Source organism: Pteronotus mesoamericanus, unplaced genomic scaffold (genome assembly GCF_021234165.1).
Source record: "Pteronotus mesoamericanus isolate MK-2021 breed Mesoamerican mustached bat unplaced genomic scaffold, CSHL_Meso_final contig_74, whole genome shotgun sequence".
Classification (NCBI taxonomy): Eukaryota; Metazoa; Chordata; class Mammalia; order Chiroptera; family Mormoopidae; genus Pteronotus; species Pteronotus mesoamericanus.
This window is the reverse complement of record NW_026555247.1, coordinates 16795706-16823143: the sequence shown is the minus strand read 5'-3', so window position 1 is coordinate 16823143 and position 27438 is coordinate 16795706. Positions and strand designations below refer to the sequence as shown.

Genomic DNA, 27438 nt, shown 5'->3' with positions numbered 1-27438 from the left:
AACCAGCTGAAGTCTAGGGCGTATTTGAGTGAACCTAAACAATTTGCCACTCTTAACATGTCTGACTTCCATCCTTCTTGCTTATCACAAATATCAGCACAGTTCGCTGTACAAAACTGAAATGCTGACTGTAGCATCATCATGGGGTAGCTTTGACCTGTTTGCTAATGAGTATGTGAAACCCTGAATTAGGTGTCAAAAATAAAGGTGTTTAGAATTATCTGTATATAGTGTATATACATAGTGTATATAAGATGTATTGGTGTACAATGTATATTCACACAAGATGAACTTTGTGTGAAAGTTGGAGATGTCCTATAGATAATGCAGAACTGAAAATGTCACAGTTCAGTTGTAAATGAGAACAATGTTAAGAATTTCCTTTGACCATGGGACACAGGATGAAACCAGGGAACAAAAAGTAAACGGGGAGGGGGGAATGGGCAGAAGGAAAACTGGGAAAAGGAAATAAGGATGTCTCTCTTCATGTCTGACTGAATTTACTGTTGTGTCCCCATCCAGCAGCTAGTATTAGTGTATGTTAGAGGACCCCTTTTTCTCAACTAATCTACCTAGGCCTGTCCAGGAATTTATCATCCTCAGGGAGGAGTGGAGTATCTGGATTCCTAGTGCTAGTGAGGTGTATTGAATTCTAGGATGTCACCTGGGGCTCTCCTACCAGATTTATTCTATAGCAATTCCATTTTAGTGCCTCTTTCTGGCTAATCATTCAGTACCATATCCCTTATTTGAGCTTGCATAGTGGAAATGGAAAACAAAAAAACAAAAAACCCTGTTCATCAAGAAACTGCTCTTGGAGCTTCTGATAGCTTCTTAGTTTCTCTAAGAAACTAAGAATCTAAGAATTCTCAGAATTCTCCAGTCTCTTGGATGAAACCTCCCCTATACTACATATAGAAAATATTTCCCTACGATGTTACGTGGATGAAAAATTACCAGTGTCTTTATACCTATTCTGAAACCCTGCTATTGCACTTCATGGTAGGAGAGAGAATTTAAAATTTCTATCATAAACTAATAACTAATACTTAGTATTTATTCTGTGCCAAGGTAACGCTCTAAGAACTAATTTTATTTTTTTTTACCACTCTATGAGGTGGATACTATTATACCTGTTTTAGGAATGAGAATGCTGAGGCACAGAAATATTAATAGATTCAAAGGAAATTTGAAAAATATATTAAAATGAATACATTAAAATCACTTAGCTCCTGATAACATTTTGATATATTTCCTTTAGTCTTTTAAAAGTTATACATTAAAAACATTTTAAAGAGTTATTACAAGTATTTAAAAACTGTTAGAGCCATACCAGATGTAGATTTACATCCTATTTGGATCTCTATCTTGGTTAGTCTTCAGTGAGTGTGGAGTATGGATTGGAATAATGAACTGAGAATTAGGTTCTAGAATTTACTGTGTGAACTTGAAGAAATCGTATAGTAACCTATTTTTTTCATCTTCCAAATGTAGGTATTAAACCTATTTTATAATACCTATTTAATTTATAATACCTATTTATAATACCTATTTATAATACCTATTTATAACACCTATTTAAGCTCTAAAATTCAGTGCTTTTATTTCTTGTAGTGGAAACTTCTGAGTACTTTAATTCAACTTACAAAAGCAAAATGCAGAGTTTAAAATTTTCCTTGCCTTTCTTCCCCAAACTCTCTACCCACATAAAAACAATGCTTGCTTGTAATAGGTAACTGAAAAAGCAAGACAAAAAACCCCTCACAAGTTTACATTAATCACTAAAAACAGTCAATATTTTGTTGTATTTTGTTCCACTGTTTCGTTTTTTGTTTTATACAGTTCTATATACTCAATTTTTATCTTCTTAAAAAATGTTTTTTAACTTAACGTTGTAGCTAGCCAGCATTCACTGTATCTTTTGTTTCCTTCATTTCCTTACTGGACCTATTGAAGGAACTAAATCTATGTGACAAACTAGCAGAGGATGTTCACTGTCAAGAATATTGAACATTATTTAATAAAAGCTCTTATTGCCTCTAGTCCAGTTCCTTCAGTACGCTGTTTTATAAAGACTTTATTTTCAGAGAGAGGAGGAGGAAGGAGAAAGAGAGGGAGAGAAACATCAGTGTGCGAGAGAAACATCAATTGGTTGTTCACGCCTAAATGGGGACCTGGCCCGCAACCCAGGCATGTGCCCTGACGGAATTGAACCAGCATCCTTCTGGTTCTCAGGCCAGCGCTCAATCCACTGAGCTATACCAGCCAGGGCCCTTCAGTACACCATTTTAATTTATTTGGCGGAGGGGGAGGTATTATTGGTAACTATACCATGTAATTGTATACCATGCTTATCACTTTTGAAGTAAGATTTGTGTCAGAACTAGAAATTATCTTTTTATATCTGCATGCACCAGATTTGTTCAAGCAAAATGTGAACCTCTTTTGTAGTTCAGTCTCCTAAAAGATTTAAGGAGAGCCTTATGTCATTCAGACTAATCTGTCAAACTTAACTTCCTAAAGTTTTTTGTAAAGCATTTCTCAGATCTGGTTTTGTTTATTTAGATCAGGTTATGGAGAAAGTCACTGCTTCAAAGCAAAGCCTGTTCTAGAGATCTTTCTAAGCCAGTCATCTTATGCCAAATTAGGGCATTTTTTAGGATTAATAAACTTGGTACATTTTAAAATTGAGATAATTTACATAGAATAAATGTACAAATAGTAGGGAGCTTCAGTAAAGTTGATAAATTTTGATAGCTTATTAGATGCTAGGCAGATTACACTACAATAATATGTTTTGTTTTCTAATTCCTAATGAGATTTTAGCTACCTTTTTACTTAGGAGTGTGTATAGCTAAATATTCATTTGATTTTAAAGTGTGTGTGTGCGCGCGCACGCACATCAGAATATTGAAGACAAGACGACTATAGGCATTCTTTTTTGAATTGCCAACAGCTTTGAGGAATGCACAAATGCACACAGTTACTTACGGCTTTAGTTGAATCAGGGCTGCCTCTCATACCATGGCTCACAGATAAATGATCTGTTGGTTTGTAACTAATGCAAATAGAATTGGATCAGTGTTGTCTTTCTCTGCTTGAAAGCTTCTGAAAATTACTGCATTTAGGTTACCCTAAGTTAGCTGCATCAATGTGGGCAGCACTGGGTTTGTCTTGGTCATGTAGCTATTAGCATTTTGACATAGCTGGTATAAATAGTGTTAAGCTCTCATAGGTGTTCATTGAATGCCAGTTAAACCACAGCTGGATTTCTGTATTCAGCTCTGAATTTCACATTTGTAAAAGGAGTTAACTTACCACAATGTGTCCAAAGGCAAGGGCCAGGGTGGCAAAAGAAATGGAAACAATGCCTTGAAAAACAGTTAAAGGAAATAGGGATATCAGAAATAAGACTCAGGAATAGTTATGTGCCCTCTGTCTTCCAGTTCTTTGAAACCTATCAGAAGTGGAAGTCGGGTTACATAAGGGCAGAAGGAACAGTGGCTGTTTGCCTGTGGCAAGACCATTCTGCCAGTTACAACTGCCTCATGTGAAAAGACTATTTAAGAAAGTAATGAGTTTCAGCCTCTGCCATCTACATCTACAGCAAACCTTAAACACAGCCCAGCTCCTCACAGATTAAAACCTCACAACACCTATTTACTTGAGTTCCTATTATCTGATAACCCTTTTCAGCTTTTGAAAAAAGAACAATTCATACTAAAAGGCAACAAATAGTCTTTTTATTTTTTATGTGAGAAACAGACTCCTGTGTGACACAAAATTTAGAATTACCAGACCAGGAATCTAAAGTAACCGATAAATATGTTAACTCTAATGGAAAAGTAGACACCATGCAAAACCAGATTTAAGTAGAGACGTGGAAATGGTTAAGAAAAAAAATCAAATGCCAAGAATTTAAAAACACTGACAAATGAGTACCTTTGATGGTCACCTCAATAGATTGGACACTGCTGAGGGAAATCTCAGTGAGCTTGATGATAGATCAATAGAAACCTTCCCAAACTGAAATGAAAAAAAAGAACAACCCCCGCCCCCCCAGCCTCCCCGCCGAACATTCACGAAATGTGGGACAATTTGGAGAGGTGTAGCATACATGTGCTTGGGATACTAGGGGAACATATGAAACAGAAGAAGTATATGAAGTAACAATGCCCAAACATTTCCAGAATTAATGACAAGACATCAAACCACTGATTGAGAAACTCAGAACAAACACTGCAGGATATAAAAAAATCTGCAGTCTAAGGCATATTCAGACAGAAAACCAAAGACAAAGGGAAAACGATGAAGGAAACCAAAGGGAAGAAACATCTATAGGATAAGAAACAGAGTGGACTTCCAGCAGGACCATGTGAGCAAGAAGAGAGTGGGGTGAAAAGTGTTGAACAAAAACCACCAGCCTAGAATTCTACAATATATCCATACAAGTGAAGAATAAAATAGTGAGTTTGCTGCTGTTGGAGGTAGTCAAAAAGAGGTTCAAGGACAATAATACTGGGACTAATGTTTGCCTAACAATTCTATATATAAACTATTAGCTCCGGGAGGTGGTAGTATGTATTTCAGTGATTTTTGGGGAATGTTACAAACCAGATCCCACCCTTTGAGCTTCTCTGAATATGAGCATATTGAGGATTGGAGCAGGGGTATAGCAAAGAAACTTATTTTTGCTCCCAAACAGCTGAGAACCTCTGATTTATGGCCGGTGGAGTATGTTTCATGGGACACCCAATTTGGGAAACATCAGCCTAGCTGACCTTTATGACCCTAAGACTGCGATTCTTAAGTAACTGGATTAATGTATGTGAAGGGAGTGAGTCTTAAAGGTCACACAGAATGAAAGCAGTTTAAAGATACCACTGTGAAAGTGGGAATGTGAATTTTGTTCCAGGATTCCATCTAGGATATCACATTTATTTGTCATGTCTCCTTAGACTGTTCTTGGCTGTGACACTATTAGACTGATCTTGATAGTTCTGGGAATATTTCTTAGGGATTTTGTAGCGTGTCCTGCAGTTAAGATTTGTCTGATGTTTTTCTCACTGGAGGTATGTGTTTTGGGGAGGAAGATCAGAAGTAAAGTGGCACTTTCATCACATTTTATTAGGGGTACATTCTGTCAACATGACTTACCAGTATTGATGTGCCCTTTTTTGGCTGGCTGAGGTAGTGTTAGTGAGTTTTGCTGTGAAGTTAGTCTTTTTTTCCCCTTTTCATACTCTGGAAACAAGTCTTTGCAGTTCACACATAAGGCATGGAAATCCATGAAATTTTTCAAGTATGAAATGCCTTAAGTGAACCTTTTTCAAATGTCAAATTATAATTTTTTTTAAATCTAATTCTCTTACAAAGATTTGGAGAACTGTGACTGGTGTGACTCAGTGGATTGAGCACCTGCCTGTAAATCAAAGGGTTGTCAGTTCGATTCCCAGTCAGGGCACATGCCAGGGTTGCAGGCTGGGTCCCCCAGTAGGGGGTGCTTGAGAGGCAATCACACGTTGATGTTAATCTACCTCTCTCCCTCACCCTCTCCAAAAGTAAATAAAATCTTTAAAAAGAAAGATTTGGAAAGTAGATATTCTAAATTGGTTAAGGATAACTGAGTTACTCAGATGATGGGTGTACACAGTATTGTTCTCAACAGGTTGGATTACAGTCACAGCACCCAAAGCTACTTGTGAGAAAGCTAGTATTTTTCTCAAGGGGGAAAAAAAGTTCAAAATTTTCCAAATACATACTCAGTACTTTTTTTTTTTTTCATCTTAACACTGGGAACATTTCTGCCTTCTGCCCTTAACCTACTTCTCTTCCTTCCTGTATGAATTCCAAACAGGGACAGAACATACCATCCTCTTGATGCGCACTGGAATCATTGGATGTGGTGTGATATGGGTAATTCAGAAAATCACGTTTGATACAAATATATTTTTTCTGAAACTACAGAAAACAAAGTTTGACAAATTCATGGCTGTTGGATGTAGAGAAGATAGAGTAGGGTAAAGGTGAGGCAGAATGGTCAAAAATGAAGGAGAAACACTGACATATATGCATTCATATAAACCTAATTGGCTGATACACATCTCAAGGTTTTAGATAGACTTTGCTCATGATAAATCTTTATTTCCAGCTCAGAATGCAAGAACCATATTTCCAAGTGCCTAGAAGTCCCAAGGATAACTCACAATTTCCATGCTGGAAACTACTGTTTCCAAAGGGGTTTCTCCTTAAATAGCACCTCCATTCAAACATTCATTGAGCCTGAAGCCTCGTCATTCTTCACATCATAACCGCAACCAAGTCCTACTGATTTTTCTTGCTACACATTGTTTTTTGTCTTTTGGATGAAGGTATTAGTGTACACAGGATAGTCTATGAAGCGCTATGTTGCTCCTCCTTTGATTTGGGCTCTGGTTTCTTTCCTAGACAGTTGCAGTCAACTAGCTGGATTTCTTCCTCATATGTATTCTCTTCTATATTAGATCCACACTAATCCTCTCCCAACTTAAATGTGACCATAGTTTGTAAGGGAATTTACTTTTCACTGTGTGCTGTGGTAATAGTGAGTTGCCACACACATATTCCCTCTGCCCTTTTAGCTTGCTGTTGCGTTGGCGTGTTGTGTTCTTTCCACTTACTACCTTCGAAACCCCTGAACTCCACCCTCCAATTCTTGTATAGCATAGGAAGCAGTTTTTGCCTCTGATGGAACACAGCATACTTCATTATAATTAATTTGTTTGCTTCCTCATTCAATTGTATATTCTCTGTAAGGATTATGATTCATCTCTATTTCCAGCACAGCCACTGGCACATACTATAATACTATAATAGAAGCTCAAATGTTTGTTGACTGACGTATGAAGTAAGTCAGTTGAGAGCTTCGAGTTCAGTATCAACAGAGAATGCTATGTTTGTTAGAAAAATGTAAAAAATAGTAAGAGCTAGAATTTCAGGTAAGAAAACTCTGACATCTAAAATCTTTGTAAGTAAAGAAGTGCTATGTTACATGCAGGTGACATATAGAAAGCAATTACAAACTTTATTTTCTGTGGAGTTGCTTTTGACTCTCTTGCCCATCACTTACGTTCATCACTGGGAATATAATACTTGCGTTAACAGATATCAAATAGGTCTTTCCAGAAAGCCAGGTTAGGGTTGGGTGGAGAGTATTGTTTGAGCTTGGTATTTACTATATCTGGAAAGACTATCTCCTTTATCCATGTGAATTTTATTTTAAAAGTGAATTTCTTACTAAAGTAGAACTTGGAATCCGTTTTACCATTATAAACAATACTGTTTGTGGTACTTCAGTTCTGAGACTAACTCAGTAAGCTTCACCCTCCCCCGCCAACAGGTTTATTGAGCTATAATTCACATACCATGTAACTTGCCCATTTAAGATGCACAGTTTTTTTGTAGTACATTCACAGGATTTTGCAACCATCACTACAATCTATAATATTAGAACATTTTTGTCTGCCCTAAAGGAAACCTCTTACCTGTTTCTGCACTACCCCACCTCAAGCCCTGAACAACCACAAATCTTATTTCTGTCTCTAAATTTTTCTATTTTGGACATTTCATATAAATGGAACCACACAGTAATATCCTCTATTTGGCTTATTTCATTCAGTATAATGTTTTCAGGGCTCTCCCATGTTGCAGCTTATATCAGTACTTTAATTTTTTTTTATGGCTATGTAATATTACATTATAGGGACTATACCACATTTTGTTTCTCTGTTTTATCAGTTCATGGATATTTGGATTTTTTCCTACTTTTTGGTGTTTATCAGTTAGGTTGCTATGAACATTTGTGTATGAATTTTTGAGCAGATGTACATTTTTGGTTCTTTATATATTCCTAAAAGAATTATTGGTTATATAGTAACTCTGTATGCCTTTTTGAGGAACTACCTAACTGTTCCTCACCTTGGATGGACTTTTATACATTTCCACCAATGACAGAATTTAAAATTTTTAGGACTGTGACCTAGATCGTACAGTTAGGTAGTTATCAGGTTTCATCCAGTTTTGTCTTCACGCTAACATGAAGCAGTTTGTGACAGCTATTTCAGTCTCCTCTTTTTAAGATGAAAGTAGCAGAAAGTTTTCTGTGACAGTATCAGAAAGCTTTTGACTGCCTCTTTTGATCCTAATTTGGGAAAGTATAAATTCATAGGCTTATGAAGGTTAATCTCATAGGATTATTGAGAGTATTAAATGAGGTCATATTTTAATGCCTAGTATGTAATAGACATTTAATAAATGGCAACTTTTGTGTATGTTTACCATTTTTCATGTGTGCAGTGTATACCAGTTGGCAGAAGGCTTTTAATTGGCACATCATTTGAACCAAAGGATTAAGAGAAATCTGAATTAAACAGTTTCTTTGGATGCTAGAAATCAGGGTGGGCAATAATGACCACTAAAGGCATATATGACATTTCTCAAAACACTTGGCCTCAAGAGAGAGTAGTTGCTTTTAGCACATTTGAATGGCATCTGAATATTTTGTGCTGACTCCAGAGTGCTTTAGGTGTTATTTATTCAAAAGTGATTCAGCTAAGAACAGTGCAACAGATGGAGATGTGTGTTCTGAGGAAGAAATGTGCTAAATGTGGAGATGTGTAATGAGACCCAGCTGAGAAGTATGCATCTATAAGGTGAAATACCCTGGCGCTTATCTTTTGCACGCCACTTGGAGCCACTGTGCTGGAACCTGCCCGCTGTTCCAATGTGTAGCCCTTGAGAAGAGGAACATCATGTCTTGGGAATATAGATCCCTATTAAACTGTCTTTTGTTTATACTTCCTGGAACATCATGATAGATTAGAAATGCAGCTATGTGTAAGACATCGCAAGAATTCACACCTCTCTTTTGTGCCCAAAGTTAAATCCTTGGCTTACTCACCTTTCAGCTTTGCCTGCTTTGTCCACCAGTGTGCCCAGTTCTTCATGCTCCAGAACCCTTCTTTCCCTTACTCTCTTAGAGCAGTTGGGCTGTAGTAGCTCTAGATATTCCCACTACAGAGAATGAGCCAGACATGATGCTGATTGGTTTCCAGTCTCATTCTTTGGGCTTCTGTTTGCAGGGTTGCCTATCTTTTTATGTGCCATTGGAATTCTTTGGAAAGGAAGCCTTGGATCCCTTCTCACATATTTTAAGTGTAAAGTAAAATGCATAACATTTCAAAGTTAACAGGTTATATTGAAGTACAGTCATTGAAATAATATTTGTATAATATGTGCTTCTATGTTGACACATTAAATATCATTTAATGGTTTAATAATGATTGTAATTTCAAAGCAGTGATAAATATAAACAGTATTTCAAGATAGTTGTAAAACACTGTAATGCAATCTTGAAGCAACTGGTGTCTGTTAGAGACAAATTCACAGGGACTGATAATACTCCTGTGGTTTGTTGCTAACATTCAAAATCAAAAACAATGTTCATTTTCAGTTTAGGTTTGTAAAAATAAATATATAATTTGGCCTGTCCAAGCTGAGGACACCTGAAGATCTTAATATGCTGAGGTTAAGCATACTAATAGGTTAATCTTTTACACAACAGTGTATGATTGTGGTTTTTCATAAGTATAATAGAATTTAAGTAGTTGTATATTTCCCAGTCCCTCTTTTCCTAGAGCTCACATTGTGATCTTTTTTTTATTCAGCATTAACTGAATGTGGAGCCAGAATTTATGCAGAGCATTAGCCAGATAGCATTTCTCTGTACTGCCAGAATTCTAATGAAAATTCTTTGGTATTACAGGAATACAAGCGCAAATTAGCCAGAGTTTCCCTGGTGCGCAAAGAACTCAGGTCCCGGATCCAGAGCCTGCCAGACTTGTCTCGATTGCCCAATGTCACTGGCAGCCACATGCACCTGCCCTTTGCGGGGGACATCTACAGTGAAGATTGATGACCAGTCTCTTTCCAGGGCCCAGGACTTTGCAGGAGATGGAGACAGGTTAGGTGGATAGTCCTGTAGTGTTATTTTTGTATATTGTTGAGAGTGACACAACAACAACAAAAAATGACCAGTAATTTATAAAATTGTTTAAAATGTTGGTTTGTTTACTATTTTCTTGGTAAGTTAACATGACTTAGTTTAAACAAAGTGATGATCTCTGTGTATTAATAAGTTCACAAATAGTGATTATTTTCAAAAGATCTTTTGTAAATTTTTTTGATCCAGGGCCTTGTGAGAAATTCCATGTTTCTATTTCTTCATGTTATTTTCAAATGCTTTTCTTTATTTTCATTTGTATCTAATCACTGTATAGTATGTAATTTCTAAAGGGTAAGAGCTAATCAGGAGTTGGTTGAGACTTGATTATGGTATAGTTAGGACTTGATTATAGAGGAGACTGAGTGTTTCAACTTAATCTTCACCCTTCTCCCCGACCAAAATATCAGTTCTGTGCCTCTCAATGCCTTGATTCCTTATTCCTTAGAGGTCAGTAATTTAACACTAAACATGGGTGTCATTTTTAGAGTCTCATCAGAGCTTAGAGAATGTTTCCACTGTAGCACCGTAGGGGTCCATTCCAACTGCCAGAGTAGAATAAGAGGAGTGTTAAATAGGGACCCCCTTGATTAAACTGTTTAAAAATAGTTGATTAGATTAATACGGAATGCTTGGGAAGTGTTATAAATTTTGACATTCTACCAACAGGACAGCTTTCATTCTGGAACTGATTTCTGTCTGTCAGATCAGTCTCCTTTTAACATAATTGATCCCTTTAACATAAAGCCATCTGTGGGATTAAGAGAAACAAAATAATGATACTTTTATTATTCCCATAGCCTTTAACTTTAAAAACTATGGTATTTTTAGCTCTAATATCTCAAGGACACAATGCTCATTTATGTTCATTAAAGTAGCCTGGAACACTTTTAATGTTTCCTTAAGGTTTTGAATGACTGTATATTTGGAAATTAAGCAGTGCTGCACTACAGGGTAGATCTGGTAAATATTATATTTGTATATTTAGAATTACCAAAACAATGTACTTTTACCTTTTTTAACCCTGTGTGTTAGAGCAGTTGCATGCTCTCCTGCTTTCTTCTTAAATCACATTATTAAGCTATGGATTTGAACTCAGTGATGACTTAGGATAAACGTTTTTTTACTCATTACGTATTGGACATTTTTCTTTTCATTGTAAGCAGATTCAAATTAGATAGCCAATAAAACATCTTTCAATCCCACAAGCCAGTTATGTCTCAGTAGTCTGAATGGCTTCACTCTTTCTTCCTCAGTATTAGAGATTATAGTTAAAAGGAATTTATATGTGAAGGAGAATGCAAATATTTATTTTTAATAGCTAATAGTTCTGGAAACAGTGCTTTTTAACAATTTGACCCCTCTCCAAAACAGACACATACAAATGGTTCCCATTCATATATGGCGTATAGTCCAAAGTTTTTAATCACCTTTTGGGAGCTGGGGCACGTTTTCTTACAGAAACAGTTGTAGTTAGGTTCCCTGTGAACACCACTACAGAAAACTCACCTGGGAAGCTAATGCACTTAAACATGATGTAGTTCATGTTGACATAAAGTAGTTGACACATTATTAATAGTTATTAATAGTAGATCCTGACCAGCATTTGTAACATTCTAACGTCACTCTAACTGAGGAAATGGTGTGTAGCGGCCAGACCATGTTGTGGGGTGTGTCTGGTGTACCTCTGTCCATCCGTGTAGGATATGTAAGAAAAAGATTCAGCTTGGCGGGTGTGTTTAACAAATGCACAGTTATAAAAACCTAGTTACCTGTTATGAAACTATATCATGTAAGTTTTTTTTGTTAAAGTGAAAGCAAAAACTTGTATATTAATTTATTTTCAACATCTTGACCTATTTATGATATGCTAAAATGGTGATTTATTCATTCAAAATATTTTTTTCCATTTAAAACTAATTTATAAACTGTACTCCTGGAGGATCTGAACTCTATTAGAAGTTTGTTGAAATGTTTTCACCATTTAAGATAGACTTCTGACTTAGATACTGATTTTAATGCCAGTATCTGCTCTAAATATTTATTATAAAAATGCATTATTTTTTTAAAGAGCTTGATGCAATTTGTGATAAGTGATAGTACTCACCCTGAATCCTACCCCCAATCCCACCCTTTGACCCATCCTCCTCAAACCTTTGGTGGTTGGTTAATTCACTAACTCTGAACACAAATGGTATGGTGTGGTTTAGAAGTTATATTTTCAGCCTTATGATACTTAACATGGTAAGCCTTAGCAGTAAGTAGTCTTCTTCTCTAAAAGGTAGAGTACTTCTCAAGAAATGGGGTTAGATGGGGGTATTGACATACCAGATTCTAAATCATGAGCATTTTCTCCACTGTGTATGTGAGGCAAATCATGCATCTCTGAGTGCAGTTTGGCCTGGCCCCTCAAAAGAAAAGCGTATCACCACACCTGCAGTAGGGGTACTATGGTTTGAATGGACACCACCACTCTTTTCTCCACAAACCATGCAGACAGCTGTTTGGAGTGGCAGTTTGAACAGATTCCCTGGCATTCCCTCTGCTCCTTCTATCACTACAGTAAGTAAAAGAACCACATGGGGGAACCGGGGAGTCTGAGAAAACCAGCTCTGCTCAGTAGCCAACCTCCCCTCTAGGAAAACCAGCCCAGATGCAGCTATTTTGGTACCTTTCCTCACATTCACTCTGAATCAGGGTTTTTCTATCAGAACTCCTTCAGAATCAGCAAAAGCTGGGATGACCCGGTCATCTTGATTTGCAAAATTGAAAGAACAAAACTAGATTGTCACTTGTCACTGTAGATGAGCAACTCCTCTATTAGTTATTGAACTGGTTCTGGAAAATCTTTAGAATGAAAAAAATGCAAATACAAATTAATTGGGAAAGTTAAAATGTCCTTTCTGAAATTTCCATTGTAAAAATTGATATATGAAATAACATAAACTACTAAACTGCTTTGTATTCTATTAAGAAATAGCTCCTGAAGGTATACTCTTGTTTCATAGCTGTTGCACTATATGAAAGCTTTTTTTTTTTTAAGTGTAAACCCAGTTCTCTGTAGAAAGGGAGCATTGAGTTACCTACTGACTTTATTTATACAGAGCATTTGCTGCCCTCTGTAATTCCAGCCATCCACACGTGAGTCTGTTCTGAGGTGGCAGTAGCACATAGGAAGATGAAGTTTCCCTGTTTCTTTACCCCTATTTGTTTGGCTGTATCTGATGACAATATAAGATGTTCTTAATAAAGTTTTATGTTCTTTTTGAAATGTGTAGATTATTTTGGTGAATCTAGTTAATTGGATATGGGATGGGGAAGGGAGGAAAGTATTGGAAGTATTCAGCAATGTTATGGTGGAGAAATGGCTGAAGGAGAGTCATTTTGCTTGGCAGGTGATTCCCAAATTTGAGGAAACATTGGAGTCACCTGGAGAGCTTATTAAACTACAGGTTGCTGGGCCCCACCTTGGGGCTTCTGGGATAATTAGTGTACAATTCTAACAAATTGATTACTACAATTTGGACCACATTTTGACAACCTGCTGTAGACCAACTGTTGAAGTCCATGACTTACTTCATGATTTAAAATTTCAGGCAATTAATTTCAGGTGATAAAATAATAAAGTATGGATTTTGTAGTTCATTATATATAGCAGGTACCTTATGGGCAGAAAACAAGACCAAATCTTTTGTGACTTGCTCATTAGTGCTTAAGTGCTTTTGAGTGAACAGTTCACTTACCACCTCGAACTCTTTTGGAGAACAGGCCCTCTCACCACACCTTGAATTTAAAGCAGAATCGGGGAACACTAGAAAGATGGGAATCTCTGGCACTGTTTGCCAAATTCTCTTGATAAGACTCACTTGGGACATTTGCAGAAGGGCACATACCACCTGAATCAGAACTTACTGATTCTTATCATTTAGAAATTCTAGGAGACTTAGTCCTCTGGCCATTGCTCTGGTTGTCCATTCCTGGATGGAGGAATTGTTTAGCTCTATACCCTATAAATGTAATTCCAAGATATTGAAACAAAAACCCACAACATGGATACTTAGCACCATTACCCAATCTTCACACGAGTTTGTATGATCTTTTCCTAAGTTCAGAATGAAATGATGATAAAACTAACCTGAAATTACTATGATCTAATGAACTGTCTGTAGAGTTTATATTTTTAAACGTTAAGGATTCAAAGACATACTTTAAATATTATAAATTATAGCTATTTCGCTGTATGTGTGTGTGTAACTGCATATTAAAGTTAGTAAGAAAAAAAGTAAGAAAATGTCTTAAAAACTGGTAGGCTGAAAAGAAAGATAAAATACTTTATGTCAAGACAAGGTTAAAAAGACTGAACTGAACACTTGTACCATTGCATTTCCTTTTTCGTGTTAACTTTAATGACAGTAAATAACTGTGCCCAAGATTTATAACCAACCATTTGGGATGTCCATTTTATAAACGTATGTTGGTTCCAAACTTACGCTAGTTTCCATCCTTGAGAAAAGTAGAAGATGATTTGGAATTACTCCAGAGAAACTTGTGTATGTAAGCCTTTTACTTACAACTATGGATTGAGCCATTACAGGAAGACCCAACTGAGGCTGGAATTTCATGAAGGGAATTCATAGATCAAACTCCCCTTAATTTCTAGCACCTACATGCGTCCTCAAGAAAGCAGTCACCAAAGTCTGTCACTTGTTAGAAAATCAAACTGTCTTGAACTTAAAACAACTAGAGTGAAGATATATTAGACAATTGTCAATAATGTTAAAGACAGATTATTCTAACACTTGTTAACAGTGTGTGGAAGATTTGATTCAGACTTTTGTGATAGGTAGCAAGACTCTCCCAATAGGAGAAAAAGATGAGGCTCACCTCCGAATATGTCAGATATCTGGGTGTTTATAGCCAAGGAGCAGAGCGAGGGGGTCAATGGATGTAAAATTACTAAGAGGAGGAGACATCAAGGGCAGGGGGATTCTTGATAAACTGACTTAACATGATTGTTGCTGAAGGCGATCATGGGTAAAGGGTGGGGGAATTCTAACTCAACTGGCTTGGTAGGATTCTTGCTAAAACTAGGTTAGGGAGGCAAAGATGAAAGAGGGCTCAGAGGAGCCTGTCCAAAGTCTGGTCAAGAAGAGAGTCTTTGTCAATATAGTAACAGCAAATACATTTTTACAAATACCTTAAAACAATTGGCCTACATTTTGAGTGAGGCACATTCAAAGAACGACCACCGTAGAGTAATGCTGTATTTTGTTATTCATCTCGTGGTTTTATTTATTGGTATTGATAAGCATATTTTTATAGATTTTTTAAATCAGTTATGATAATAGCATAAACTGCTTGAACATTTTCAATATGCCATCACTCTTCTAGGTGTTTTTCAGTGTACCCTTCTCACTGAGTCCTCACAGCATCTTTATGAGGTAAGGACTGTCACCCTCATTTTACGTATAAACAAACACTCAAAAACAAGTAATTCTTAGAATTAATTTTAATTAAAGGAATAATTGTATAATCAAATTACTAAAGAAGAGATACTGTTGTTTCCTTGAAGGGTTAAGATATTCAGGTAGACATTCGGTAATATTAGACTTAATTTTTAAATATGAGAACTCAGGATCTTCAAGAATTTATCTTTTGCCAGCTCTGCCTCTGGAGTGGTCTAGTGTAGTGATACCATTTCTATCCATTAGTAAAAGTATTCCTAACATCCTTTCTCGCATTACGACTAATTTTTGCTCAAAAGTAGCAGGGGTTTCTTGGAGAGTGGCTGCCTACGTGTCTTTCTTAGGCCTGAGAAAGGAAGATCCTGAGACTTTTTCGCAAGAAACCAAGGAGGATGCTTTCAAAGTTCAGAGGGCATTGAAAGAAGTCAGCTTAGCCCTGGCCACCTTGGCTCAGTTGGTTGGAGCATTGTCCTGTAAACAGAAAGTTCATGGGCTCAATTCTCGGTTAGAACACATGCCTAGGTTGAGGGTTCGGTCCCCAGTTGGGGTGCATGTAAGAGGCAACCAATCAACGTTTCTCACATCGATATTTCTCTCCCTCCCTTCCACTTCTCTAAAATCTATAAGCATGTCCTCAGGAGAGGATTTTTAAAAAGCCAGCCTAAATGGGACTCCCATTGACCATACTGTAACAATTCAATCATTGAAATAGAAAGTAAAATGTACTTAATTAAAACAAGTACACAATGCAACATACAGAAGTATTATAGAATTGTACACTTGAAACTTTTATTAACCAATATCACCCCAATACATTTTTTTAAAAAAGTCTGTGAAAAACATTGTCTCCATAATATTTTTTAAAAGAAAAATTGGGATTTTCTTTTCAAGTAACTAGAATTATATGCAAATGGACTTTTATTCAGAAAAGTCCCTATTTATCTTTAATTGTAAGTGTAGTCCCAGGACAAATAGAAGCACACTGAACACTTTCTAACCAAACTACACTTTGGAGTTCCAGCCCTCACAGAGCTCGGGCTGGGAGGCACACCAGTAGCAGTCTCACCAGGCCTCCGTGGGAGAACAGCCATGTGGAGGCAGGTACAGGGTGTTTTCCAAGGCCAGCAGAGGCAGCCATGTTGGGCTTGCGGTCAGATTTGAGCATTTCTCTGTGTGTTATACATCAGTGAATGGTTTATTGAAAGAAAAAAAGTGAAGAGAGAAAGGATCCAGTAGAGGGAGAAGCTGAAGATGTGGAACACAGACTCGTCCGTTGACTAAGGGCCCTGAGTCAGAGGAGGGGCCAGACGGCCAGGCTGGCTGGGTGGGGGCGGGTGGGGGGCTGCTGCTTCCAGCAGGAGAGAAGCGAACAAGGGAAGCACTCGTGAGAAAGTGAGAGAATTGTGCTTTAAAGCAGAGCAATGTCTCATGCGCAGTAGTATTTTGAGTCCCAGTTGGTCCTCTGGCACTGTCCTTCTGGTGCTGCACTTAGGAATATTACTCAGTTTTAAAATCTGAATAGAGATCACATTAAAAGTCACCATTGTCCTGTTTGCAGTTAACGTTGAAGGGGCTGTGCTGAGGAAGAGAATGGTGGACAGCATGGAACTAGGATACGCTGCAGATGGTTTTTGCCTACAGATTGCCATCAGCTCTGTGACACCAAAGTTCTTTGTGACACTGAGGCAATTGTTAGACCTTTGTCCCCTCCTGCTCCTTTCCCACCCTTTCCTGTTGGTTTTCTCTCAGGGTTCTGCTCCCACCTCCCCTCTCTGACTAGAGAAGGCCTCCTTTCCATCCTCAGGATGAGGGTGGCTGCCTTTCGCATAGGCTTGGGGCAGTGCACGGGGTCAGTGGTGCTCTGGGCACGTGTTCCTGACTCCACATCTCATGACTGGACAGGCAGCCCAGAGCTAAGTGGAGCTGTCTCCAGGAAGCACTGCAGTAGCTGGTAGGCTGCATCAGCCTACGAACAAGTCCTATGGCAACAGGATGGAGGGCCAGGAATCAGAGCTGCCCGAAGTCAAAAGTCTGAACCCTACATCGCACATTTGCTGCTTCTCTTCACGTGACTGTCATTTTCATTTAGACCTAAGTACACTGTAATTTTTTAAGGTAGTAATAGTTTTCATTTTTTAAGAACAGCTTTTACATACCATAATTTGCTTTTTAAAGTATAGAATTCAGTGACTTTTAGTATATTCAAGATTGTGCAACCATTGCTACTCATTCAAAAACATTTTCATCACCCTAAAACAAAAAACCCAGTTCATTAGCAGTTATTCCCCATTCCCCTTAGCCTGAGGAAACCACTCATCTACTTCTATGTATTTTCCTATTCTGAGCATTCCCTATAAATTGAATCATATTACACATGGCTTTTTGTGTCTGGCCACAGACACAAAAGATTCCAATTAACATGTTTTCAAGGTTCATTCATGTTCTAGCTCTATCAATAACTCACAGGCTGAATGATACTCCTATATGGATATACCACATTTTAGGTGTCCATTCAGCAGTTCGACATGTAAGTTATTTCCACTTCTTGACTATTATAAGTAATGCTGCTATGAATGTTCATGTATATGATTTTGTAAAGACGTGCTTTCAGTCCTCTTGGATATATGAGGCCTGTCTGGACAAAGTCCAGCCATTGTAAATGTAACGAGAAGAGTTTGTGTGACATTGATGTAACCTGGCAAAGGAGAGTGGACTGGAATGAGCTTGCGTGAACAGTAACAACTTCATTGCACTAGTCAGTGGGGGTGGTAGATGCCATTAAGTGAGCATGTGTACTGTGTGGCAGTTGCATTCAAAATGAGCACGTAGAGCAATGAATCTGCATCAGATTTTGCATTAAGCTTGACCATTCCTCCATGGAAACTGTTGGGGTGATTGAGAAGGCTGCACGACAACACACCCACACATGCATCATCTTGTGCAGTTTTTTGGCAAAACATCAAATCATCCAGGTGACTCAGCCCCACTACAGCCCAGATTTGGCACCCTGCCACTTTTGGCTTTCACCTTTGAAAGGGAAGAGATTTCAGACCAGTGAGATTCAGGAAAATACAACAGAGCAGCTGATGGCAATGGGGAGAACTGTGTGAGGTCCCAAGGAACCTTCTTTGAAGGGGACTGAGGCATCATTGTCTTGTGTACAATATTTCTTGTATCTTGTATGTTCTTCAATAAATGTCTCTATTTTTCATATTACATGGCTGGACACCTTGTATACCTAGGAGTGTACTTGGCTGCTCTTTGCTTGTTTTCTTTGGAGACTTACCTGCTCAGACTTTTTTGTCTTTTAATCGTTGAATTTTAAGAGTTCTTTATAATTCTGGATATAGACTCCTTAACAGATACATGATTTGCAAGTATTTTCTCCCAGTGGGTTATTTTTTCACTTTTTTGATGGTATCATCATTTGAAACATACAAGTTTTTAATTATGAAGTCTAATTTAACTAGTTTTTCCTTTGTTGCTTGTGTCTTTGGTATTATATCTAAGAAACCATTGCTTAATCAGGGTATGAAGATTGAGTCCTATGTTCTCTTCAAAGAGTTTTATGTCCACACTACAATTTTCATTCTTTCTTTAGAGATACCCAAAGATCCTTCTGCCAAACGGAAAAGAAAGTAAAGAATACATGGTGTTCTTCCTTTGCAATTGAAATAATGTAAATAGCTCCCATGTAGGAGTTCCTACTTTTACTACTACTTATTTACATCCCTGTCATGTGGCTGGAGAGGATGTTAGTTCTAAATCTAGTGTGAACTAGTGGGCTAAAGAATTGGAATTTACAGAGCTTATGCTAGGTGCTGGGCAGGAAACTAGGTGCTAGGGGCATAACTGAGATCACCCAGACATGCAGACCAGTTCACAGGCAGTCAGGGACACAGTCAGAAATAGTAAACTACACAGTCGTTAGCACTGTAATAAGAGTGTGGCCTTCATAATGCAGAGGGGTTGGGTAGACAGCATTCTCCAAAACCAGGTGCAAAGGCCGACAGCAAGAAGACAGCATGTTCTGAGAACTACAAAGAGCTCGCTATGTGGGTAAGTGAACAGAAGAGCAGGAAGAGTTCAAGAGAAACACATGTTCCAGTGACAAGTTAGCCAGAAAGGTACTGTATTTATCATGACTAAAGTATTACTCTAGATGCTGTGGACATAAAGGGAAGGCCTAGCTCCCGCAGCCTGTGACTCCCAGTTTTAAAGTTCAGAATAATGACTCTCACCATCCCTCTTTGATGCTGACACTTTAAGTGTAATTCACTTCACACAGCTACAAGACCAACTTGTTAATAACTTTGGCCTCTTACAGTTTCCCAGGCCCTATTGGAAGAAAAGTAAGTTTTAAACTTGAAGCAGCAGAGAGACTAAGAAACAGATTATAGTTTTAAGTACCTAAATTATTTATTTAAAGGTTTAAAAAAACAGATTGAATAAAATTCTTGTCCATTATTTGAAAAAAGCTTATTTATGTTCCAGAGAATATTTAAGACAGCTAAGCTATTATGCTGTTTTATTCTAGTGTAAATTTTAGACCTAGAAATAATAAATTTTAGACTTTACCAGAGCAAATGAAAGGCCTCTTATGGTGAATTATTATCAAAGGAACAACAGAAAGCTGTAAAAATGAAAAATTTGGTACCCAACTGAATCATCTACAATCAAGAATATTTACTTTTGCATGCAAAATAGGAATAATGTTCAAATTTTACTAATATACAATTATGCAAATGATTGTGGGAAAACAAGCACACACATACTTGATCATTTTTCCAAATTAGCATTATAGACACCTAGAAAAGAACAGACCCTCTCATACAGGTCTGAAGTTCCTTATGAGAGAAAATGACAAATAATGAAAGCTTAATTAAGGGAGGAGCAAAGAGTATAACCATTCAATGTCCATATATATCTTTACTACTTACAAGGACCATTCATCTATTTTTGATTCTCAGAACTGCCCTGTGAGGTAGGCAGGTTTATTAATTCTAATGAGGTATTTTCTCCATAAACATTGAAGAATGCCAAGAAAAGTTTGCTTCTGGACCCAAGTTTTCATGTATTTAAAGAAAAAAAGTTTATAAAAAGCTGATTTTCTGACTAACTTTAGTTTCAAAAATTGTATTAAACGCATCTTAGTCCATCCTTTACAAAGAAGATAAGAAATTTCTGAAGTCCACCATTGAATTCTTTTGGGATTCACTCTGACTAAGCAACATTTTTAGTTGAGAGAAGTGTCTCTTTGTTTTGTTCACAGTTTTTGAGGAGCAAGTGGGTGTTGACTGTCCAGATGTAGGTGTTCTGAAAAGAAACATAAAACCAATACCGACAAATGGTAGTTTAAAGAGTGTTCTTCCTCCTTATCCTACATTGCTGCCACTAGAAACATTTTCTACTCTTCTTCATTTTGGCCACATAGGAGCAATGGCTTCTCCCAGCAGTCATCCCCGAAAACCTCCTCACCAAATAGGCTAAGTTCTATTGATTGAGTGGTTCTGGAAGCTTCTGACAGCAAGATTCATGACAATGCTAAGCAAAGACTTTGAAAACGTATTTCTTTCACAGCTCAAGACCACTTCCTTTCTTAAAAATGAAGGACCTCAACCACACATGTAGGTACCATTCCATTGTATCTTCCCCCAGAATGTATGCTCCAGAAAACAGGCACTTTGTACTATTAATTGTGCTTTTTAACAGTGCCAGGTACAGAGGAGGCCCTCTAAATATATCCACGCAATAAATGATTCCCTGTTTGGTATGTGTATATTTATGCCTCATTCTATTTTATTCTCTTGAATTGGGTTCCATCCCCCAAGCCTTGACTTGGGGTAAGCCAGACCCCTTTTCTGCCTCCCCATCTATAAGATAAATGTGAAATATCTTTCTCATTCCTGCATATGTTTAAGAAGCAGTCTGATCTAGATGCAAGTACATAATTTTAAATACATAAAATTTCTTTTTATTTACTTTTATCCAATAAGTGGAAACGTCCATGCTGAATTCCAAATAATACCAAATATCAGAACAATTAAATCAAAAATATAGAGGAAACTGGACTTGAAATTTTAATTCTTACCCAATAAATCCAATATTAAAAAGTCAATTCAGTAAGCAGAGATAATACAGTCCTTCCTGAATTTTGTTATTTATGTTCAAGAAACTACCAGACTCAGTTTCTCTTTTGCAAGAAATGTTCAAAATTCCTTTCACGTTTCTATGGAATTAAATGTATTGACTATCACAGTGACTATAGTATTGAGAATTACTAAAACTAAAACATGTGTCCAGTCATAGTTACTTTGGTATCACTTGACAAATCCCTATCTAGTTAGATCCCCACAGGCACTTCTGTTAGAGGAAATAGCAAGAACAAAGAAGCAGGAAAGTAAAATTGTGAGCTGTTCAGTTTTGCTGACACACAGGATAAATTAAGGCAAAGTAAGACAGGCAGACAGATTGGTGCCAGACAGGGCTAGAAAGCCCAGCTGCAGCATTTGGACCACATGGAACAGAGTGAGGTGCTTCTAATCAGAGCTGTGCTTCAGGAACATATCAGACTAGAAAGGTTTAAACTGGGAGACTCAACAAAAGGCAAATAAAGACCTGAGCAGATAGCAGCAGTGGGGAGAAAAAGGAGAACAGATGTAAACACCACAGAAGTAGGATAGGTAGGAACTGGTGGCTAACTGGACAAGTACCAAGGCAGTAGTTGTCAACTGTACTCGCCATTTCAGGTCAGGATGTCTAGAAGGGCATGTTTATTCACTGAATAAGGAGCTTAGGGAGGATGGGCAGGCTTGAGTAGTTAGCTGTGGGGACCTGTAGGTGGATGAAGAGGTTATATTTAGCAGGCAGATGGGAACAGGGAGAGGTTGGAAGTAGAGGAATATACCTGAAAGTCACGCAGGGGTGCAAATGAAAGATATGGAAGTATATGATACTAGAGAAAAAAAAGGTATAGAGGAAAAAAGAGCCAAGACCCGAAATGCATGGTGAATTTACAGAGTGTATATAACAGAGGAAATTTGAAGGAATACTCATGAGTTAACACTGGCAATTCAAATAGCTTAATGAATTAAGATACCTGAAAATCAATGCTGGGCTCTTCTTGCCCTTGGAACCAGACATGGTATGATTTAAGTTTGCAGAACTGGGAGTCTTCCTTTCTGGTGTCTTCAGGCTGAGTTTACTTGTAGGAGTGGTAGGATTGCTCTTCAGTGCTGACAGAAAGCTTCTACTTTTACCATGATGTTTAACTGTTTTGTTGCATGTTTTACAAGTAATCGACTACCATGAGAAGAAGAAGTATTTGGTGTCATTTCTCTTATAATTTACTCCAATAAAGTACAAATTCATTATATTCTTATATGCAAAGGAATAGTCCAGATACTACGGGGTGAGTAACAGACTGACTTCAGGGAGCTTGTAACTAGCAGCAGGAAATCAGACAAAACACAAATTTAAAATGAGAAAATCTCCAATAAAAAAATTAATGGCTAAACATTTGTATTTAATTTAAAATGGCTTTTAGAGACAACAAGTCTCTACTTTCCCTTTGTAACACCATGTTTAGGGGGAATGGAGAAGGAGACTGGGAATGAAACCATTTAACACCTGGATGGTTCTGTAGAGCACCAGTATACAGTTAACATTTTTTTGCAGATGAACTCCAAGCCTTTTCCCAATAAAACATGGCAAAATATTACTGAAAATTTAAGTGACTCCTTCAAATCCTTAGTGATTCTGGAAATACAGGTCTAAAATAACTTATAAAACCCATCAAATCAATTTTCATGTTCTCATACTTCTTCACTTGATTAGCTCTAGACGTTGGTTTCTTTTCAGAATTAATTTTTCAAGAAATGGTCTGTTTTCTAATTAAATGCCTTTCTTTTGCATACCTGATGCTCAGGATTCAGCCCAGGCCTCAGCAAGATTAATACAGACTAGTTTAGCTGAGAAGCATTCTGATGTTCCTGAGCAGATAAAAATGAAAATGGAGGATCTGCATGTATCAAAGGTCTATGTAAGTTGGCTTGTATCCTTTGAAGAGGCTGGATATAGATCAAATAGTCAATTTTATGACAAAGCAAAATGCATTTACTGGTCCAGTAAGCTCCTAAGTATGGCAGTTCCAATCCAAGTTAGGACTAGTTGGAGTCCTGCGCCAGGCATAAGCTGTCATAATGTCCAGCGCCCAGCACAGTGCCTGGTAATGATGTATCTGATACTGTTCTCCATATAATAAACCCCAAGTAATTTGATTTTGGTGGGTTTATCCCATTTTATATGCCCAATATTTAGCATTATTTGGCATAAGATAGACCCTCAATAAAGGTTTAATGAACGAGATATAAGAGATATTTACCTGTATAAACTTGAATACATACTCCATGGAGGAGACGGTGACCAAAGAAGTGACACTGCTACCTAACAAATAAGCTACTGCTGTTTGAAGAAAAGGACCATTCACTGAAAAAGTAATTTAGTGGTAGCTGCAGGTCAGGTGATGTCACACTCGTCAGCTCAGGAAATCCTCAAATTCGTAAAAATAATCGTGCTCAGCAATGAGTTCTGAGAACAATTGAGAGCTCATGATAATTTGGTTTTAAGTAATTGTAAAAAACAAAAATAAGCTGTACTCTTGCTGAAACAGCAATCACTAGAAAAAAATTATGTATTTTGACAATCTCAACACACTATTACAAATTTCTGAGTAATGTTCAGACTGATATTCTTAACCTCATTTTAAGTGCAAGAAAAAAACTCAAGTTTAAGAATTAAAATCTTACCAATATACTTTTGGAGTTTTTGTACTTTTCCAAAATTTTGGCTTCTTTAAAACTGAGTGTGTAATTTCTCGCTTCGCGATTAAGAAGTTTCTGTGTCCTGGATGTCAGTTTGGTCTTGGGTTTGAGGCGTACTCGAGAATTATCCAGAACCAGCAGCTGGAAGCAGTATGGACATGTTCCTTCAAAAGTGCTGTGAGCATCTAAAATTATAAAAATTAAATTCATGATTCAACAAATCAGAATATTTTGTTATCTGAAACACACTGCCCGTATTATAAATATGAAAAAGAAAGGTATAGGCAGATACACATTATCCTTAAGTAAACTCAAAGTATGAGAATTTATTAAAAGGTAAACTGGCAATAATTTATCTTGCAAAACACTATATCCATTCACTCCTTTTAGCAAATTCCCCACACTATTTCTCATTACTTGTACTGAGTAAAAAAGGCTGTATGTTTCACCTATTTTACAAACACATTTATCACAAAAGAACAAAGTTACTTTTTTTCTTTTTGAAATAGCACAATTTTATAGTTTATGGGCTGGGTTTTGTCTGCAGGTAGCTCAGTACAAGATAAAAGACACCAGACTTGCCCCCTATCCTTTATGCAATCAAGAAAGCATTCACTGACCATCTAGCATGCTGATGCTTGACCCAAACATGGACGAGAAAGAGTTGCTCTCTTTAAAGAACTCGCCTTCTAGGGGAGCCCTAAACGAATGAAGGTAAGACTGGGAGGAACTGTAACAGAATATGTAAATGCCCTGGAAATTATTAAACTCTGCATGGACCAGCCAGAAACACTGCAAAGAGAAGGCTTGACAAAGTTTGTCATAAATGACTACATTCTATTTGTATTTGGAGGTGGCAGTGTGAGTACAGCTAGAAAAGAGGTCTTTTACAGACAGGTAACGGTCTTTCAGGTAGAAGTACAGTGAAAAAGAAAGCATGGTTATGGAGGGGAAGGTGAGTCCATGAAGGTGATGTAGCTGAAAGGAAGGTGAGCTTCCTTTCAACTTATTTATTCAATAAATATTTATTGGTGAGCACAGTGCTAAGTCCTAGGGATACAACAGCACTACAAAGAGGTAAGCACCATGCTTGTAACTTAGCTCTGCCAAATGTAAAATTCATTTGTATTTACTGACTGACTGTTAAGTAGCAGGCACTGTTCTGGGGGGATGGAGACACAGCAGTGAACAAAGGACAATTCCTGGAGAAAGACAATAAATATAACAATAACCAAATGTTAAGTGCTGGGAACACAGGCAAGGCGAATAGGGAGTGTGATGGGGCTGCAGTAATCTTACATATAAGGGAGCCAGGGAAGGGTTCGTGGAGTGACACTTACAGAGACCATAGAAAGGGACAAAGCCAAGAGGACATGAGGTAAGAGTTCCAGAAGGAAGGGTAAAAGCTGTGAAATGGCCTAGCAGTGGTTAAAAGTTAAGTGAACAAAAGTGAACACAGGCCAGCATTACCTCTTGAGTCAAAGTGTGCCAGGACTCTGCCCTTGGACTTCTTTTCTATCTTTGAGTCAAAGAGGTAATGCTGGCCTATGTTATATGGCTTTGTAATCCTTTTAAAAGATTCTAACTTTGAGATGGGAAGTCATTTGAGAGTTTAGCAGAGAAGTGACACGATCGAGCTTAGGTGTCTTTCTTTTTTAAATATCTCCTTTATCTTTTATTGAGGTAAAAACCGCAGCAAGAAATCTACATTTTTTTTTTTATTGTTCATATACATTTATCTCCATTTTCCCACCACCACTCTCCCCTGCCCCACCCGCCCCCATTGCTTGGGCTTCTATTAGGCTCACATTGTCTGCTGGCTTGAGAATGGCCTCTAGAAATGCGTGGGAACCGCGGGCAATACTCTGGGAGAAAGACTGGTGCCTTAGACCCGCTGTTAAGATGAATGTGTGAGAAGTGGCTAGATTACGGATATACTTTAAAGCCAACAGGATTTGCTGGCATATTGGTTTGGGTAGGTATGCTGTTATTGAGTCAAGAATGGCCCCAAGGTTTGGGGCTGATTAATTCTAAAGAGTGGCTTTGTTTGCTGAAATGGGAAGAACTGTGTTGTGGGGTAAAGCTTGGGTTTTGGCCTAACAGATACTCAAAAGTTGTCCAGAAGGCCTCTGGGTATCAGCCTGAAATTCGGGGGAGAGGCCTAGGCTGGGGATATAAATTTGGAAGTCCTCAGTATACAGAATTTAAAGGCCATGAGACTGGATGACAAACTGTCACCAAGGGAGTGAGTGCAGTTAGAAAAGAGGTCCAAGGGCAGAGTCCTGGCACACTCCAGCATTTATAGAGATTGCGGGATTTAGGAGGAACAAGTAAAGCAGATCAAGACGCACTGGCTAAAGAGGTAGGAGATGACCTGGCAGTCAAGTGAGGAAACCACTTCAAGAAGACTGATCAATGTGTCAAGTGCCGCTAATAGGTCAGGCAAGTTAAAGCACATTAAGCCTCTGCAGTGGGTTTAAGAAGGCGGTGGGTAGATGAGGTTTCTCTTTTGGATCATCCTGAGTGCGGAATGGAGGGGTGCGGGGCGATGAGAGCCTGACCCACAACCGACGGGCGTTCTCCCTACCGTTTGACGAACTGTAGGCCCAGCTGTAAAAGAGAAGGAAACTCGTGAGGAACGAGATGGCACCTCCCCGCTCGCCTCCCGCTTCCCCTCCCTGCCGGGTCTTACAGGAGATAGCGGGCCTGGCCCGGGCAGCTGTCGTGCAGTTCCCGAGCCGCGGCCTCTAGGTAGTGCTTCTGCCTCATCGTTGCCGCCGTCCCCACACCTTTAGGACCTGGTGACAAAGGAGACTCCGGAAGCTGGGTGCCCGGCAGGACGAGCTTTAATGGCAGGATCCAAGCTCCCTCCGGAAACCGGCGCCCTAGATCCGGAGTTCCGGATTCTTAAGCGTCCGTCCCGCGCGCCGGCCGACTCTCTCCCCGCCCCCTGGCCCCGCCCCCGGGCCCAGCGAGGATTCTCCTCAGACACGAGCCTGGGCGGATCCGCTTTCCGAGCCTTGGCAGCGCTGTAGCCGGCGGAGTGTCCCATGGGTTCCTATGTCTTTCACTCCTGATACCCTCTTCTCTGATATCCCCATTGTCATTTCCT

The 27438-nt window shown here is 38.3% G+C and overlaps 2 protein-coding genes across 4 annotated transcripts in view; one reads left to right on the top strand and one right to left on the bottom strand.

The window, feature by feature from the left end:
- RPRD1A (regulation of nuclear pre-mRNA domain containing 1A) overlaps window positions 1-15449 on the top strand; it is a 61763-nt gene extending 46314 nt beyond the window's left edge. The window contains exons 7-8 of one of the 2 annotated variants that reach the window (XM_054583537.1): window positions 9803-10000; window positions 15431-15449. In XM_054583537.1, the coding sequence (XP_054439512.1) occupies window positions 9803-9952 (150 nt within the window). In that variant the 3' untranslated portion in view covers window positions 9953-10000; window positions 15431-15449. Of the gene's footprint in view, window positions 1-9802; window positions 13362-15430 lie in introns of those variants that run through there. The other variant, XM_054583536.1, reaches the window with a different exon arrangement.
- Window positions 15450-19895: 4446 nt separating this feature from the next.
- Window positions 19896-27198, bottom strand: CUNH18orf21 (chromosome unknown C18orf21 homolog). 2 transcript variants are annotated; one of them, XM_054583533.1, is made up of 5 exons: window positions 27019-27147; window positions 26914-26936; window positions 24312-24511; window positions 22604-22806; window positions 19896-20820 (listed from the first exon to the last, which is right to left on the bottom strand). In XM_054583533.1, exons 1-5 carry the CDS (start codon window positions 27093-27095, stop codon window positions 20667-20669), a joined length of 657 nt encoding a protein of 218 aa, XP_054439508.1. In that variant the 5' UTR covers window positions 27096-27147; the 3' UTR covers window positions 19896-20666. The 2 variants fall into 2 exon arrangements, with proteins under 2 accessions (XP_054439508.1, XP_054439510.1); XM_054583535.1 differs by lacking the exon at window positions 22604-22806 and having other exon boundaries at window positions 27019-27198.
- Between the last annotated feature and the right edge of the window lie 240 nt (window positions 27199-27438).

Coding starts and splice junctions, on each gene's coding strand:
- CUNH18orf21 (XM_054583533.1), bottom strand. CDS start 27,095: ATGAGGCAGAAGCACTACCTAGAGGCCGCGGCTCGGGAACTGCACGAC. Junction 22,807..24,311: donor AAAACTCCAAAAGTATATTG/GTAAGATTTTAA, acceptor TTCTCATGGTAG/TCGATTACTTGTAAAACATG. Junction 20,821..22,603: donor AGCCCAGCATTGATTTTCAG/GTATCTTAATTC, acceptor GTTTCTTTTCAG/AACACCTACATCTGGACAGT.